Genomic DNA, 14,554 nt, shown 5'->3' on the forward strand with positions numbered 1-14,554 from the left:
GGGGGCAGTTACCGGAGCGGCTGGAGCTGAGAGTTTAGCCGAGTGCTTGGCACCCATGTGGTAGGGACCCTGAGAGGCACATCTTTTCATGTTTTACATCAAACCTTCATGATGTAATCAGGATGGCCGGCCATTGAGTAATTAACAATGTCTCTTTTCTTTTACGCTGACACATAAAATAGATGCATCTTATAACTAATGGCATCCTAGATTTGATGAAATATCATTACCGGTTGTGCTGATCTGAGGCAAACCGCAGTATCTCCGGGTAAAAATGTCCCCATCAGCTAAAGGGGGACAACGTCCCTCCTTCAGCCAGCTGCTGTGAGGCTAAAATCAGGCCGTGTGTGTAGACAGTTTTGACGTCGCCCACCCCTTCCCTCCTTCCCTCCTGCAGGCGCCACTGATGGGCACAGGTGGGCTTGGGGCAGACAGAGCGGTCCTGAGCCGGGGACTTGTTTGTTTATCTGTGGAGAGGGAGGCCTCAGCACCAAGGGCCAAGCAAATATTTGAAGTTATGGATTAACTCGAGGTCCAGGCTGTCATGGCGGCAGGAGGGCGACCTTGCAGTTTCTCGGCGGTCCACCCCAGTAAGTCCCCTTCGAGGCAGGTCTGTGAGGGGGGCCGGAGGAGGGTGAGCAGGGCTGAAGGTGGACTCTTCTAGCCGGGGTTTGAGAGGCTGGCTGGAGCTTGGGGTAAAGGAAATCTGGGCTCTGCTGCCGGCCAGGCCAAGGCTCTGGCTGGCATTCCTCAGGCTGGGGTGCCATGGCTCCCAGGGGCCTTCCTCCCAGATTTTGAGGGAAGTGGAAGTCGGCTGAGGGCCTCCAGACCCCAGAGCCATCGCCAGAGGCAGCTTGGAACCCGGAGCCCTCCAGGCTCCCCACCGCAGCCTCACCTCTACTTCTAAACCCTTTAAACAAATGTCAGAATCAGCCTCAGAGGGAGTCGGCAAAGTGGAACATGAGGTTAGACGGGGAGGGGGGTGCCGGTGGGGCAGCCTGGGGGGCAGCGGGGGCTCCTAGGTTTCCGGCCAGCAGGGCTACCTCTGTGGCCTTGTGGTGCGCCTGGTGGTTTGCGGCAGGGGTTAAGGTTCCAGGCCTGGAGCCACACAGGCCTGAGCTCGAGCACTAGCTCTTCCGCTTCCTGGCTGTGGGTGTGTAATAAGCGATTTCTCTCCTGTGAGCCTCAGTCCCCCGCTCTGTGAAATGGGGTGACAACATTAATACCTCCCTCTTGGGTGGTGGTGAGCCTTCGCTGAGATAATAGTAGCTCATGCTTACCGAGCATTTGCTATGTGCAAACGTATTCAACAGCTTTAAGTAGATTAACTCATTTAATTCTCACAATAACCCTCTGAGGCAGAAATACAGTTTTTCCACCCGTTTTACAAACGAGGCAACTGAGGGGCAGTTAGGGATCTCGCCCGACAATTCTGTCCTGGAGCTGGGATTTGCACCAGGCGCTCTGACTTGGTGGCCTGTCCTCTGAACCATGTCCAAATTTCTTGCAAGACACCGTGACTGTCCAATAAATGTCAGTTATTATTCTGAACCTGGCCTTTAGATCAGCACAGGCGTCACCCTCGAATCCTCAGCCAGGGAGGGCAGGAACGTTCTGGGTGCACCTGCCCATCACCCTTCTGTGTCAAGTCCCCTTTGATCTTCACCAGGTCACTGCCCCTCCCACTTCCTCTCTTCACTGGGCAGGCTCGGGTCGTGTGACCTTAGCCCCATATAGACAAGGGGACCGAGGCGCCACGTGGGTGTCTGAATAGTAAACAGGGACCCCCGACCCCAGCTTTTGCCCTGGCGATCCCACCCGGGGCCGGGGAAGGGGGCAGAGCGGGGGCTGGCGCGGCTGCTGGAAGCTCAGAAGTCCTCCTCAGACAGGTGGCAGCAACTTCAGAATGTGGCGGCCTACAAGCCTCTTATTGTTCGTGACCATCTGGGGAGTTTCCAGCGCACCAGCTCCTCCCGGTAAGGCCACTCTCCCACCCCCCTCCTCGGGACCCTCGGGGTCTTCACACCTTTCACCGTCTCCCCTGAGCCTCAGGGCGAGAGGAGATGAGAGGCGGACCTGAGGGAACAGGGATAAATTAACTGAGGGGAACACAGCAGCGGGCCGCAGCTCAGGGGCTGAGTCCTGTGGCGATGGCAGGGAGCCCCCGGGGTCGCGGGGTCACGTCCTTCCTCCCACCTGGGGGGTTGGTCACAGAGTCCCCTGGGTCCCCCCACTCCACCGTTCACTCCCTCAACTGTGAGAGTGCCAGGCCCCGCTGCCACGCAAACTGCCCCAGAGCAGCCTGTCCTCCTAAAATGCTCATCTGCTGGCCGCCACCCTGCCCCAACCCCTCCCCTGGTCCCCGCGGCCAGGGGACCAGGACGTGGAGAGGAGGCGGCCCGCGGGACAGCTGTGCTGCCTGGTTTCTTAGGCAGCCCCTCCCCCCACACCTCCTGCAGCCACCCTGGGCTCTTTCTCCCATTTATGCCTCTTCCTGAGCTGCTCTGTCTTCCTGGCGGCCCTTCCTCCCCACTCCCAGCCCCGGTTCCCACCTGCGGTCCTCTTGGCTCCTATGTCCAGACTCAGTCTGGCACGTCTTCCTTTCCTGAGGATGCCCTTCCTGGTCCAGGCACCCTCGAGCCTCTCTTGCTCACTCCCCTGCTTTGGTCCCTCCACCCCAGCTGTCCCCCTGCCCCCAAGGCAGACACCTCTCAGAGCCCAGGAGACATTTGGTGATGCTCCCCGAGTGGCAGGTCTGCCTTTTCCAGGTGTGCCTGCCCTAGGGGAAGGGCGTGGGAAATGCTCCATGAGGGGGACGGGAGGAGGGGAGGGCAGGGAGGATGGAGGGACGGCTTCACGACGGGGTTGCACAAGGTGTATCTGGAGAACGAGGCCCACTTACCTTTGCCGTATAATAATAACAACAGCAGCAGCACCTGGCATTTGTCGCTGCTCATTTCCGTACTGTTTTATGTGATTATCCCATCCTCATTTTTTGATGAATAAACTGAAGTTTAGAGAGGTAAAGACATGGGCTCAGGGTCACACGGAGGTCGGGCTGGGCTCGGAGGGAGGGAGGTCTGTCGGCCTCAGTGCATATGCACCCTGAATGGTCAAGTGTCCTGTCCTCCGATGGCCGGCCCCCGGCTTCGGGAGGAGGAGAGGGTATCGGTACCTGGAGTTATAATCCTGAGGGACCCAAGATGAAAACCTCCCCAGGGACTCCCCAGCCAGCCCCCCCCCACCAACGCGAGCTCCCTGTCTCCCTCCCAGACTCAGTGTTCTCCAGCCACCGGCGTGCCCACCAGGTACTGCGGATCCGCAAACGCGCCAACACCTTCCTGGAGGAGCTGCGGCCCGGCAGCCTGGAGCGCGAGTGCACAGAGGAGACCTGTGAATTTGAGGAAGCTCGGGAGATTTTCCAAAACATGGAAGACACAGTAAGGCCGCCCGACTGGGTGCAGAGCGTGAGGCTCAGGGGTGGGACCTGGAGCGTCAGCCGGGGGCCCCTTGGGAGTCCTGGGAAGCGGTGGACACCAGCCCCTTACCCTCCCAGCTTGCCAGGGGTGCAGCAGTGGAGTGAACGGCCCTGTGGTCTTGGCCAGGGCACGTGGGACTCCAAGAAACAGAACTCTGCAATGAGCGTGAGAAGGGTCTGGGGAAGCCTTAGGCAGGGATTCCCACCCAATCCCACTGGAGGTAGCTCAGTCCCCCTCTCCACCTGTGACTGGCCACCACGGCCTCCCCTCTTCTCTCTCCCTCTGATCCAGAGGCCACCACCCCTGCTTCCACCCTGCTGACCAGGTGACCCAAGACTCCCTGATGTCTGGGCACACACACTCTGTGCCTTAGATACTCCAGGGGTGAAACCTGATTGCTCAGGGGATCCAAGGAAAGGGTCTGCATCCTCTCTGGCCCCCAGGGCCCTGTGGTGGTGGCCCTGAGGTGGTAGGATGAGCTCGGTAAGGGAGGTGTTCCTGATACAAGGCTCAGACCCCCTCCAGAACCCAGAGCTCACTTTAGCGACTAGGACCTGGGGGTTGTGCCACCACCTGGGTCCCCTTCAAGCTGTCTGTAGGCATGCCCTTCCCACTTAGCTCTCACAGCTGAAGGCGGAGCTCTGGGTGGCTTCCTCTCTTGCCCTCAGCCACCATCTCCACTGCCTCTTTCCCCAAATGGCCTCCTCAGTAGATGCCAAGATAATTTTCGGCAGGCACAGCCTGGGCACATCACACCCCTCCCGTGCCTCCCCCCCTCCCACCCACCCCCACCCCCCCGCCCAGGGTCTTCCAGGCCAGCATGGGGGCTTTCGGCCTGGGCATCAAGCAGTAGATCTCAGGGACTGGTGGTCCCAGCCCAGCAGCAGAAGTGCCACCAGAGAGCTGCTTAGAAAAGAAGACTGTCTGAACCGACAAAAGCCGTGTCTCACGCACACCATGTCCTGCTCGTCACCCAGCTCTGAGGACAGGCTCAGGGAAAGAGCAGACGCCGGGTGCCTGGAGGGATGGAGCTGGAAGCAGGCAGAGCACCCTGGGGGTGGGGTTGGGATTTGGGTCCATTCCTTTGCAGAGGCTGCTGGGATAGCAGCCAGCGCCCAGAGGACGCTTCCAGCGGCACGGGCGGGGGACGGGGGGTGGGTTTGGGATGTGGGGTGGAGATGGGCAGAGGGGCAAGGAGCCTGGCTTTTCTCAGGGTGCAGCTGCCCAGAGGCTGGGGTTGACCCCTCTTTGTGTGGAAGCCCTTCCCTTCCCTGCCCGCTTAGATGCTGCCTCCCGGACCTGGGCCAGCCCGGGGAGGGACCCCGGGGTCTCCCCATCTACGCAGGTGGGCTGACGGCCCCTGACACCGCCCCTTCTCTCCGCAGATGGCCTTCTGGTCCAAGTACCACGGTGAGTGCGCTCCAGACCCCTGGCCGCGGTGCCCGTGCCCCTCGAGGTCTCTGGGCTGCTGAGGGCACGGGGACGGGGCCGGGGGCCGGAGGACCCCCGTAATCCCCTCCTTACCCCTCGTCGCAGACGGGGACCAGTGCGCGGCCCCGCCGCCGGAGCACCCGTGCGACAGCCCGTGCTGCGGGCGCGGCACGTGCATCGACGGCCTGGGCGGCTTCCGCTGCGACTGCGCGCAGGGCTGGGAGGGCCGCTTCTGCCTTCAAGGTGAGGGGCAGCGGGCGGCGGGCCGGGGAGCTCCCCGGGGCCGGGGGCGGGGCCGGGCGCGCAGAGCGCTGCGCTCTCTCGGTGCCCTCCTGCCGGTCCCCCGCAGAGGTTCGCTTCTCCAACTGCTCGGCGGAGAACGGCGGCTGCGCGCACTATTGCTTGGAGGAGAAGGGCGGGCGCCACTGCCGCTGCGCGCCCGGCTACCGCCTGGGGGACGACCACCTGCTCTGCGAGCCCAAGGGTGAGCCGCAGATGGGGGACAGCACGGGGCGCCCGGGCGGTGAGCAAGCCACAGGGCCGAGTCCCAGGCGAAGGAGACGGGCCGCCCCGACGGGGAGGGAGGGTGCCCTCGTCGGGTCTCCTGCCCGCTCTTGCCCTCGCCCACCCGCCTTCCTCCAGGGGCCGCTGCCCACTCTGGGGGCGTGGCCTGGAGCAAGAACCCAGAGGTAGCGCATCTCCCCAGCGAGGAGCGGATGGGGCGGGCACGCCTCCAGCGTCCTCCTCATCTCTCTTGACGGCTTTCTTTCCGCCTTCACCTCTGGCTTCTCTGAGGAGAGACAGGAACCGTGATTCTGCCTTCTCTTCTACTTTCCTTTTTATACATTGAAATTTCTATCAGATTTATATACTTACGCCACAGTCGGAGTTTCACAGCTCTTACCATGATTTCAGCAGGTTGTTCCTCCGTGTGGATCTTCTTGCATTCACCGTGCAGCGCCCTTTTCATGTGGAAATGCGTGTCTTCTATCTCTAGGAACATTTCTTTAGTTATTTCCTTGATGACCTGCTCTGTGCTTTCTCTGTTCTCTCTTTCTGCACCTCCTAATCAGATCTCTTTCCCCGGATTGATCTTCTAGTTTTATTATCACATTATCTCTTCTATTTTCCGTATCTTTGACTTTGTGTTCTTCTTTCAGGGAACTTTCCACAACTTTATATTCCAGTCCTTTTACTGAAAAAAAAAAAAAGCCAACTATTCCTTTTAAAGTAATTAGAGATTCACAGGAAGGTGCAAAGAAATGCCTGGTGGACCTGTTGGCTGGTGGGCTTTTCTGTGAGACCATCTGAAGGCCCAGGTCACTGGCAGAACCCCTATTGCCCAGATTCTTAGGTCTTTAGGCTTTTTTCTGAGAGTAATCCTCCAAGTTCATGCTTGGGTGGTCCCAGCCTGGCTTCCAGGCCCCTGGGGAGAGTAGGGGGAGAGGAACTGGCATCTGCCCCGTCTGCAGATGTCTGCGTGACTCTCTCTGGTCAGCCTTGCGTGTCACTGTTCCCTGTGGCGGTGCCTGGAGCCCCCAGGTCTCTGGTTCACCGTCTGCGGAGAATACACCTAGGGTCTTCTGCAGGGGTCAGAGAGGAGAGTCAAGCCACTGATGAGGGGTCGAGACAGAAGCCTAGGGCTCTAGCAGTTTCTTTGACAAGCTCTCAACATTCCTGCTGTAGCCCCACCCGCGCAGCTTCTTCAGAGACACGTGGAGGCTTCCTGGGCGTTTGTGTTGCCAAGCAGCCTGCTCCCAGCGTCTCCTACCACTGGCTGAGGTTTCGACTTTCTCAGTCGGCCAAATCAGTTACCATGTCCCTCTGCTGTCCAGCTTCTGGAACCTTGTCGCTGTTGTTTCATCTCCATTTTCTGTCACTAGGCAATCCCCCTGCTGATGGTTTCCCACTGCTTCTCGCGAGTCTAAATCTCCCATCGCAGCCTGAATTGGCCCTGGCCCGCCTCCCAGCCCTCACTTCTGCTCAGTGCTCTCTCCTCTGGGCTGGAGCTCACAGCCGTGCTCAGAGCCACTCTGCGGCTCTCTGGGCGTGTCCACCTCCTCCTCCCCATAAGTCCTTACCTCTGTTAGGAGCTCGGCAGTATCCCAGCGCTGAGACCTTGCTTGTGCATCTCAGGGATTACTCCCAACAGCCCTGGGGTGTCCCAACTCTGAGAACTTTAACGACCTGCCCAAGGGCGCACCGCCAGGTAGAGATGCTGCTTGGTCTGACTCTTGCCATTAAGTGGCGCGGTTCGTTAACCGACTGACTATCCCGAGGGGCTTTGCAAGTTGATAGAATTGAGCGTTGAGCATCATTTATCCTACAAGGCAGCAAAGGAGGCTGCTGGCAGGAGGGGGACAGAGATGGGAGGGCAGTCTCGGGAGCAGTACCCAGCAGGCACTCAGCAGCCTCCCCCTGCCTTCAGTGACGTTCCCTTGTGGGAGGCCAGGGAAGCGAATGGAGAAGAAACGCAAGAACTTGAAACGTGACGCAGACCAAGTAGACCAAGAAGGCCAATTAGATCCACGGCTCATCGGTGGGCAGGAGGCCGGATGGGGAGAGAGCCCCTGGCAGGTGAGAGGAGAGAGAGGCAGCGGCTCACCAGCTGGGTCGGGAGTCACTGAGCCCACCCAGTTCCTGCTCAGCAGGCACCAGTGGGAAGGGAAGTGCAGCCTTTGCTTGGGCGGGGGGGAGGCGGCAGTGCTAAGGGTGGAGGGTTCCAGGGAAAGATGGCGCTAACCCAATGGGAGAGGAGCAGCCGGGCAGGGTGGGCTGGGCACCGGGGGCCAAGGGGGAATGTGCAGGAAGGAGAGGTATAGCTTTTAAAAAGAGCTGGAAAGATAATGGTCTGCTGGTGGTATTTGAGGCAGAAGCCTGGCTGAGGGGAGCGGTGTTTTGCATGGGAAAGGGCTGGGAGGGAGGGTTGTCCTCTGCCCCGCCATGGGAACTAACATTTCTTTGGTCCCCATCTCTGCCAGGCACTGGGTTGGGGGGGGGGATTGTCCAGAGATCAATAAGCGGGGGTGGTGGGGGGCTTCCCTGGTGGCTCAGTGGTTGAGAGTCCGCCTGCCGATGCAGGGGACGTGGGTTCGTGCCCCGGTCCGGGAAGATCCCACATGCCGCGGAGCGGCTGGGCCCGTGAGCCATGGCCGCTGAGCCTGCGCGTCCGGAGCCTGTGCTCCACAACGGGAGAGGCCACAACAGTGACAGGCCGACGTACCGCAAAAAAAAAAAAGCAGGGGACTGGCAGGTCTTGGGGAGCTCACAGCCCCCAGGAGATTCAGGCTCCTAAACACATGGTAACCCAATGGGACCAGAGCCGGCTGACAGGACAGGGACTGAGGGAACCTGGAGAGGGCTCCCAAGGCAGCCTGGGGGCCTCAAAGGCTTCTCAAAGGCCTCGACGACCAGCCTGAGTCCCCGACGGTGAGAAGAACTCTCTGGACGCTGCTGAGGAGGATTATAGGAACAGCACAGGCAAAGGCGGGGAGACACCCTGGAACAGGCAAACGCCGTCAAACGTGCAGAAAAGAAAATGCCAAAAAAGTCCATGCCCGTGTGACCAGGGAACCCAGGGAAGACCTATTTATGCAGCTAGTGCCTGGGGCTGTGCTGAGACCGGGGGCCCTGACACGGAGCTGTCGGAAGGCCGTGTGGTGCCGTCACTGCCCACCCCCCATTACAGGTGATCCTGCTGGACTCAAAGAAGAAGCTGGCCTGCGGGGCGGTGCTCGTCCACGTCTCCTGGGTGCTGACAGCGGCCCACTGCTTGGACGACCGCAAGAAGCTCATCGTCAGGCTAGGTGCGGGCTGGAACCAGGCCAGAGGGGTGGCCCAGACGGGCTGGCCGGGTGGGGAGCCTGGTCTCCGGAGTGCTTGAGCAAGACGACACCAGAGCCGCACAGAAGGCATCTGGGGGGAAGAGGCCCACGTGCTCCCTCCCCGCCACTCCTGTGGCGGCATTTTAGACACAATGACACCAGGTAGTTTGCACGTAAGGGATTCTCTTCGAATCTGGTGCCCAGGTGCTTACACACGTGTGTTTGCCAGCGAGGAGGTTACACACATACTTGTGTCTTCACTCTCACTATGTGGAGTGGCCGTGTGTGTGGACCCGCAGCACCCTGGGGTGCAGAGACCCAGAAGACATCCTCAGGGCCACGCTTCACACAGGGTGACGAGGATGGACTGTGCAGCGGGGGCCCTGGCATCTGGCACAGCAGCAAGCTGCTTCCCTGCAACAGCCCAGGGCTCCCCGAGCCTAGACCCCACTCTCTACCAATTTCTGGGGGGCGGGGGTTCTCTCACTCCAATCTTTATGCGAAAAGAAAAAGAGGCAAAGGTACGTACTGAGAGTGAATGACCAGGTTCACACACCCTGCCATCACGCCCAGGGCAACCAGAGGCCAGTGGCCTCCAGCGGAGCTGGGCTGGGAGGCAGAGCCCTCACCCCCCCTTTCCGGGAACCAGCAGCCTCGCCTGAGAAGACCTTGTGTCTTGTGTGTGGTCCAGATCTTTCTTCCCTGGTGGAGCCTGTGTCCGGCTGGCTGCTCCTGCCCTGCCCCCATCTTGGCAGGTGTCCCATGTTCTCTTTGTGGCTCTGGTCTATGTCCCAGGTCTCCAGGGAGCTTCAGGCTTCCCTGCTGACTGCCCACCGCCGGTCACTTCCCAGGCCTCACTGCTCCGTCTATGAGCCAGTTCTGAATTCAGACCACCGTTCTGCCCCTTTAGGACTGACACTCACGGGCTGTTAGGCTTGATAGGGACCATGTGGCCCAGGACAGTGCTGGGCATATGTGGTGACCACTCCTGCTGTCCCTCCACGAGGACCTGCAGGAGCGTGGCAGCCACGTTGGCTTCAGGAGGCCCCAGGGGAGGGAGGCTCCCCCAAGCCCACTCTGACAGCCCCTCTGCCCTGCAGGGGAGTATGACCTGCGGCGCCGGGAGAAGTGGGAAGTGGACCTGGACATCAAGGAGGTGTTTGTCCACCCCAACTACACCAAGAGCACCAGTGACAATGACATCGCGCTGCTCCACCTGGCCCGGCCCGCCACTCTCTCGCAGACCATTGTGCCCATCTGCCTCCCAGACAGTGGCCTGTCGGAGCGCGAGCTCACCCAGGTCGGCCAGGAGACGGTGGTGACAGGCTGGGGCTACCGCAGCGAGGCCAAGAGAAACCGCACCTTCGTCCTCAACTTCGTCAGGGTCCCCCTGGTCTCGCGCAATATGTGCGTTCTGGCCATGCAGAACAAGATATCCGAGAACATGCTGTGCGCCGGCATCCTGGGGGACCCGCGGGATGCCTGTGAGGGCGACAGCGGGGGGCCTATGGTCGTCTCCTTCCGCGGCACCTGGTTTCTGGTGGGCCTGGTGAGCTGGGGCGAGGGCTGCGGGCGCCTCAACAACTACGGTGTTTACACCAAAGTCAGCCGTTACCTCGACTGGATCCATGGCTACATCAACGCTAAGGAGGCCTCCCTCGAGAGCCAGGTGCCTTAGCGTCTTCCCCACTTGTGTCTGGACCCCAGAGGACACCCTTGGACGGGGGCTGGGTTGTTGAATGGCCAAGATGTTGGACATTAAAAAGGGCATGGAGCAAGCACAGCAGCTATGGATCTGTCTGTCTTTCTGACCCTTTTCTGGGCTGTTCTGGAGGGAAGTATTTTTGGAGCATCTACTGCACGCCCCACACTTTATGAACTGGATCTTATTTACCTTCCACAACAACTACTCTGTGGGGTAGGAAGGAGCAGACCCAAGGTTTGCGACGTCTAAAGCCGGTAAAATTCGGGGAAGCTCGCTTTATGAAAAAGAATAAAAAATGGGACTACAAAACTGGGAGAGTCCCTCCCAGGGCTTTGGAAGGGGCCTGTGTGAGTCAGGGATACTGACAGTAAAGCCAGCTCTGAAGGTAGAGACTGCAGCTCCTATTATGGGGGAAGAAACTGAGGTTCAGGAAGGTTTGCATTGTGGAGCCAAAACTCAAACTTGGTTTGACTCCCAAGCCAGGGCCCTTCAGGCCGCCCCCCTCTCTTCCGGGGTTTGTGCCCCGGTCTGGGAAGATCCCACATGCCGCGGAGCGGCTGGGCCCGTGAGCCATGGCCGCTGAGCCTGCGCGTCCGGAGCCTGTGCTCCACAACGGGAGAGGCCACAATAGTGAGAGGCCCGCGTACCACAAAAACAAAACAAAACAAAACAAAAAAACCCATAATGAGGTGTCACCTCATATCTGTTAGAATGGTTATTATCAAAAAGACAAGAAATAACATGTGTTGGCAAGGATGTAAAGAAAAGGGAACACTTGTGCACTGTTGGTGGGAATGTAAATTGGTGCAGCTACTATGGAAAAACAGTATCGACGATGCTCAAAAAATTAAAAACAGAACTACCGTATGAGCCAGCAATTCCATTTCTGGGGATTTATCCAAAGGAAACGAAAACACTAACCCGAAAAGATACACACACCCCCAGGTTCATTGCAGCATTATTTACAATAGCCAAGACATAGAAACAACCTAAGTTCCATCACTGGATGAACAGATAGAGAAAATATGAGACAGGTAGGTAGATAGATAGATATGAGATAGAAATATAAAATGTGAGATATACACACACACACACCATGGGGATGTAATGTACAGCATGGTGACTATAATTAATAATACTGTATTGTGTATTTGAAAGTTGTTAAGAGAATAGATCTTAAATGTTCTCATCACAAGGAAAAAAAACTGTGTGGTGATGGATGTTAACTAGACTTATATATACTGCAAATATATACAAATATTGAATCATTATTTTGTACACCTGAAATTAATATCATGTTATACGTTAATAATATCTCAATTAAAAAATAAAGAAAAGGGAGGGAATTAGGAAGTATTTTATTTTAAGCTAATAAATTTGAAAACATACATGAAATAGATACAATACTGAAAAAATACAAAATATGAATGCTGATGCAAAAAGAAAATTGAAGTGGTGAAAGCCATTCCCACTTCCCCTCAAAAGCTTCAGCCACATGTTGTTTTAGTGTGTGTGAGTTCTACCAAACTTTTAAAAAAATATTTATTTGGCTGCATTGGGTCTTAGTTGCAGCTCACCGGCTCCTCAGTTGCGGCATGCAAACTCTTAGTTGAGGCATTCACGCAGGATCTAGTTCCTGGACCAGGGACCGAACCCGAGCCCCCTGCATTGGGAGCGCGGAGTCTTTACCACTGCACCACCAGGGAAGTCCCTACCAAATTTTTAAAGAACAGAAAGTTCCCATCTTAAACAAGCAAAAGGAGCAAAACAGTGCAACAGGTGCCCAGCTCATTTTACATTTAGTGCCTCAGTTGCTGGCCTAGGACTCGCTGAGGTAAGCTCCTCCCTCCCTTCCTTTCCTTCATGCAAATCCAGGACTGATGGTCACAGTAACTAAAACCTTTTCAGAGAAGGGGAAGGTCAGCCAAGGCTGAAGTCAGCTGTGAAAGTGGAAGAGTTCAGTTTTCCAGTGGAAGCTGGCCATGCAGAGAACCCGAGGCTGGGGCTGCTGGAGCGAGGGGCTGGGGGTTCTGCCCCCTGAGGAGCCCTCCAACCCAGCTTCACCTGGAAGGACAGATGGGAAATTGCCAACCAAAGTGAGGCCAAAGGACCACAGTGAGCTGGGGGAAGACGGCAGGGCGCTGGCAGGAGCTGGGAGGCAACGGTCCGGGAACAGGTGGGCCAAGTCTCAGGGGAGGCCAGGAGAGCCTGGGTGGCAAGACGGGAGAGGCCACAGGTCAGGGTGATGGTGGCCATATTGAATACTTTCACTGCAGCTGACCGTGTGATGGAAATCTCACACCGACCAGAGGGGCGAACTGCTGAGGGTCCCCGTTTTGATGAAGAGGAAAGAGGCTAGAGGGGATGCCTAAGTTGTCCCTATCGGGGGAGTCCGGCTGGGGGTGTGGTTGGCTCCAAAGTCCCTGCTCTGTCCTCTGTGACACAGAGCCAGGTCGCAGGTGAAAGAGGAGTCATGTATGGTTGGGCAGTGGCAGGACCTGGGCTCTGTCAATATTTGGGATGGTTCAATCATTAGCCAACTTCAGCCTTGTCCCTTGGCGGACTCCCCAGGGCAGGTGCTGGGCCAGGCCTGGCCCTGGCTGCAGCCCTTGGAGACTGGAGCCCTGAGCCCACCCTGCCAGCCCTCTGGGGGCTCCATGGGGCTTCTCCAGGGTTGGACATGGAGGGGCGGGCAGCTGGCAGTGGCCGCCCTCTGCTCCGGAAATTGCCCGCGTGGTTGGTGGTATCCCCGCCTGTCCCCGCCCACAGGGCTACAGTCCTGTCTCGGCAGCCAAGTGAGCACGCGTTTAGGATGCTAAAACAACTGGGAAATTGAGTTTGAAAGTAATCTGTCAAGAGAAAAAAAAGGCATTGAAAGTAGTCATCATGGGAAAGGCAGAATTTTGATGGACTTGATTGCACTTATTTTGTGGTTTAGGATGATTTTTATTTTCAATTATGTATGTGGGGAAAGAAAGCACACCATATTCTTTCTAGTGCCCTGCTCGCATTGACCTGTGCTAAGTGCCAAGGACTGTTCTAGGCCCTTCATGTGCACTGTTTGATTTAATCCTCTAGGCCATCCTAAGAGACACATGCTCTCCCATTTTACCCATCTTAGGCTCAGAGAGGTGAAACTACTTTCCAAAGGCACAGTGAGTATGGAGAGGATGAGGACCTGCCCCCACGTTTGTCTGACTCCAAGCGAGGACCCTTTAGTTAAGGTCGGTCCTGGAGAGATCTCAGCAGAGTAAGGAACTGTGGAGGGGTGCAGGGGGGCAGGTGAGGGTGTCCTCCAAGTTCTGGCAGAGGCTGGAGCTGAATGGGACCAGCCCTGGGAATGCAGGGTCCCAGTGGCTGACACGTCCCTGCCATGTACTCTCCACAGACAGAGTTCTGATTCCATTACAAAGTGAGATGCAGGAACAAGACATCGCCTGAGATAAGGCACGTGAGCTGGAGCTGGGTGGTGGCAACTGGGTGGAAAAGCCTAACTTGGTCCCAGAGAATTGATGTTGTTTGGGGGCCAGTCACCTCACCCCACTGGGCCACAGCACTCATCACTTGACCCTCATTTAGAAGGCAAGAAAACCCAGATCTCACTGCAAGTCGATGGTAGAGTTAGGCCTGAAATCCAGGACCCCTGGTTCTAGCCCGTGTTCTTTCCCCTGCACCCACTCATCATCTTGTATTAGGAGCATAAGGGCCAGAGTGTGGGCACTGAGGTCCCACAGGACCTTTCATCAGGCAGGAGCATGTTGCACGTGCTTAAAAGAAATCAAAATTATACATGCACATGGTTAAACAACCAACTAGTACAGAGGACTTAATATGAGCGGTCATTACCTGCCATCCAATCCCTCCTCATTTACTCCTTTATTTCTCTTTGCTGATTTGAGTAGTTTTTATTATTCTTTCTTCAAGTTCACTAATTCTGTCTTCTCCTGTGTCCAATCCCTGTGAAATCTGTCCAGTGAGTTATTAATGTCAGATACTAAAGTTTTCCACTCTAGAATGTCCATATGATTCTCTTTGCATATTCCATCTCTCTCAAAAAAATTCTCCATCTTTTCATTCATTTTTTTTCTCTATCTTATATTGTTATAGTCATTTTT

The 14,554-nt window shown here is 56.8% G+C and overlaps 1 protein-coding gene across 3 annotated transcripts; it reads left to right on the forward strand.

Moving 5' to 3' along the window:
* Window positions 1–539: 539 nt before the first annotated feature.
* Window positions 540–10,515, forward strand: PROC (protein C, inactivator of coagulation factors Va and VIIIa). 3 transcript variants are annotated; one of them, XM_032637656.1, is made up of 9 exons: window positions 540–590; window positions 1,890–1,976; window positions 3,274–3,440; window positions 4,865–4,889; window positions 5,016–5,153; window positions 5,260–5,394; window positions 7,339–7,487; window positions 8,599–8,716; window positions 9,835–10,515. In XM_032637656.1, exons 1-9 carry the CDS (start codon window positions 545–547, stop codon window positions 10,410–10,412), a joined length of 1,443 nt encoding a protein of 480 aa, XP_032493547.1. In that variant the 5' UTR covers window positions 540–544; the 3' UTR covers window positions 10,413–10,515. The 3 variants fall into 3 exon arrangements, with proteins under 3 accessions (XP_032493547.1, XP_032493549.1, XP_032493548.1); XM_032637658.1 differs by lacking the exon at window positions 540–590 and having other exon boundaries at window positions 1,785–1,976; window positions 5,016–5,170; window positions 5,319–5,394; window positions 9,835–10,474; XM_032637657.1 differs by lacking the exon at window positions 540–590 and having other exon boundaries at window positions 1,785–1,976; window positions 3,280–3,440; window positions 9,835–10,474.
* The last annotated feature ends 4,039 nt before the right edge of the window (window positions 10,516–14,554 follow it).

The sequence above is a fragment of the Phocoena sinus genome, chromosome 7 (assembly GCF_008692025.1).
Source record: "Phocoena sinus isolate mPhoSin1 chromosome 7, mPhoSin1.pri, whole genome shotgun sequence".
In the NCBI taxonomy this organism is placed as follows: Eukaryota; Metazoa; Chordata; class Mammalia; order Artiodactyla; family Phocoenidae; genus Phocoena; species Phocoena sinus.

Excerpts from the sequence above, each read along its gene's own strand:
- PROC (XM_032637656.1), top strand. The coding sequence starts at position 545 with ATGGCGGCAGGAGGGCGACCTTGCAGTTTCTCGGCGGTCCACCCCA. Across the intron at positions 4,890-5,015 it reads CTTCTGGTCCAAGTACCACG|ACGGGGACCAGTGCGCGGCC; the intron begins GTGAGTGCGCTC and ends CCCTCGTCGCAG. Across the intron at positions 7,488-8,598 it reads GGGGAGAGAGCCCCTGGCAG|GTGATCCTGCTGGACTCAAA; the intron begins GTGAGAGGAGAG and ends CCCCCATTACAG.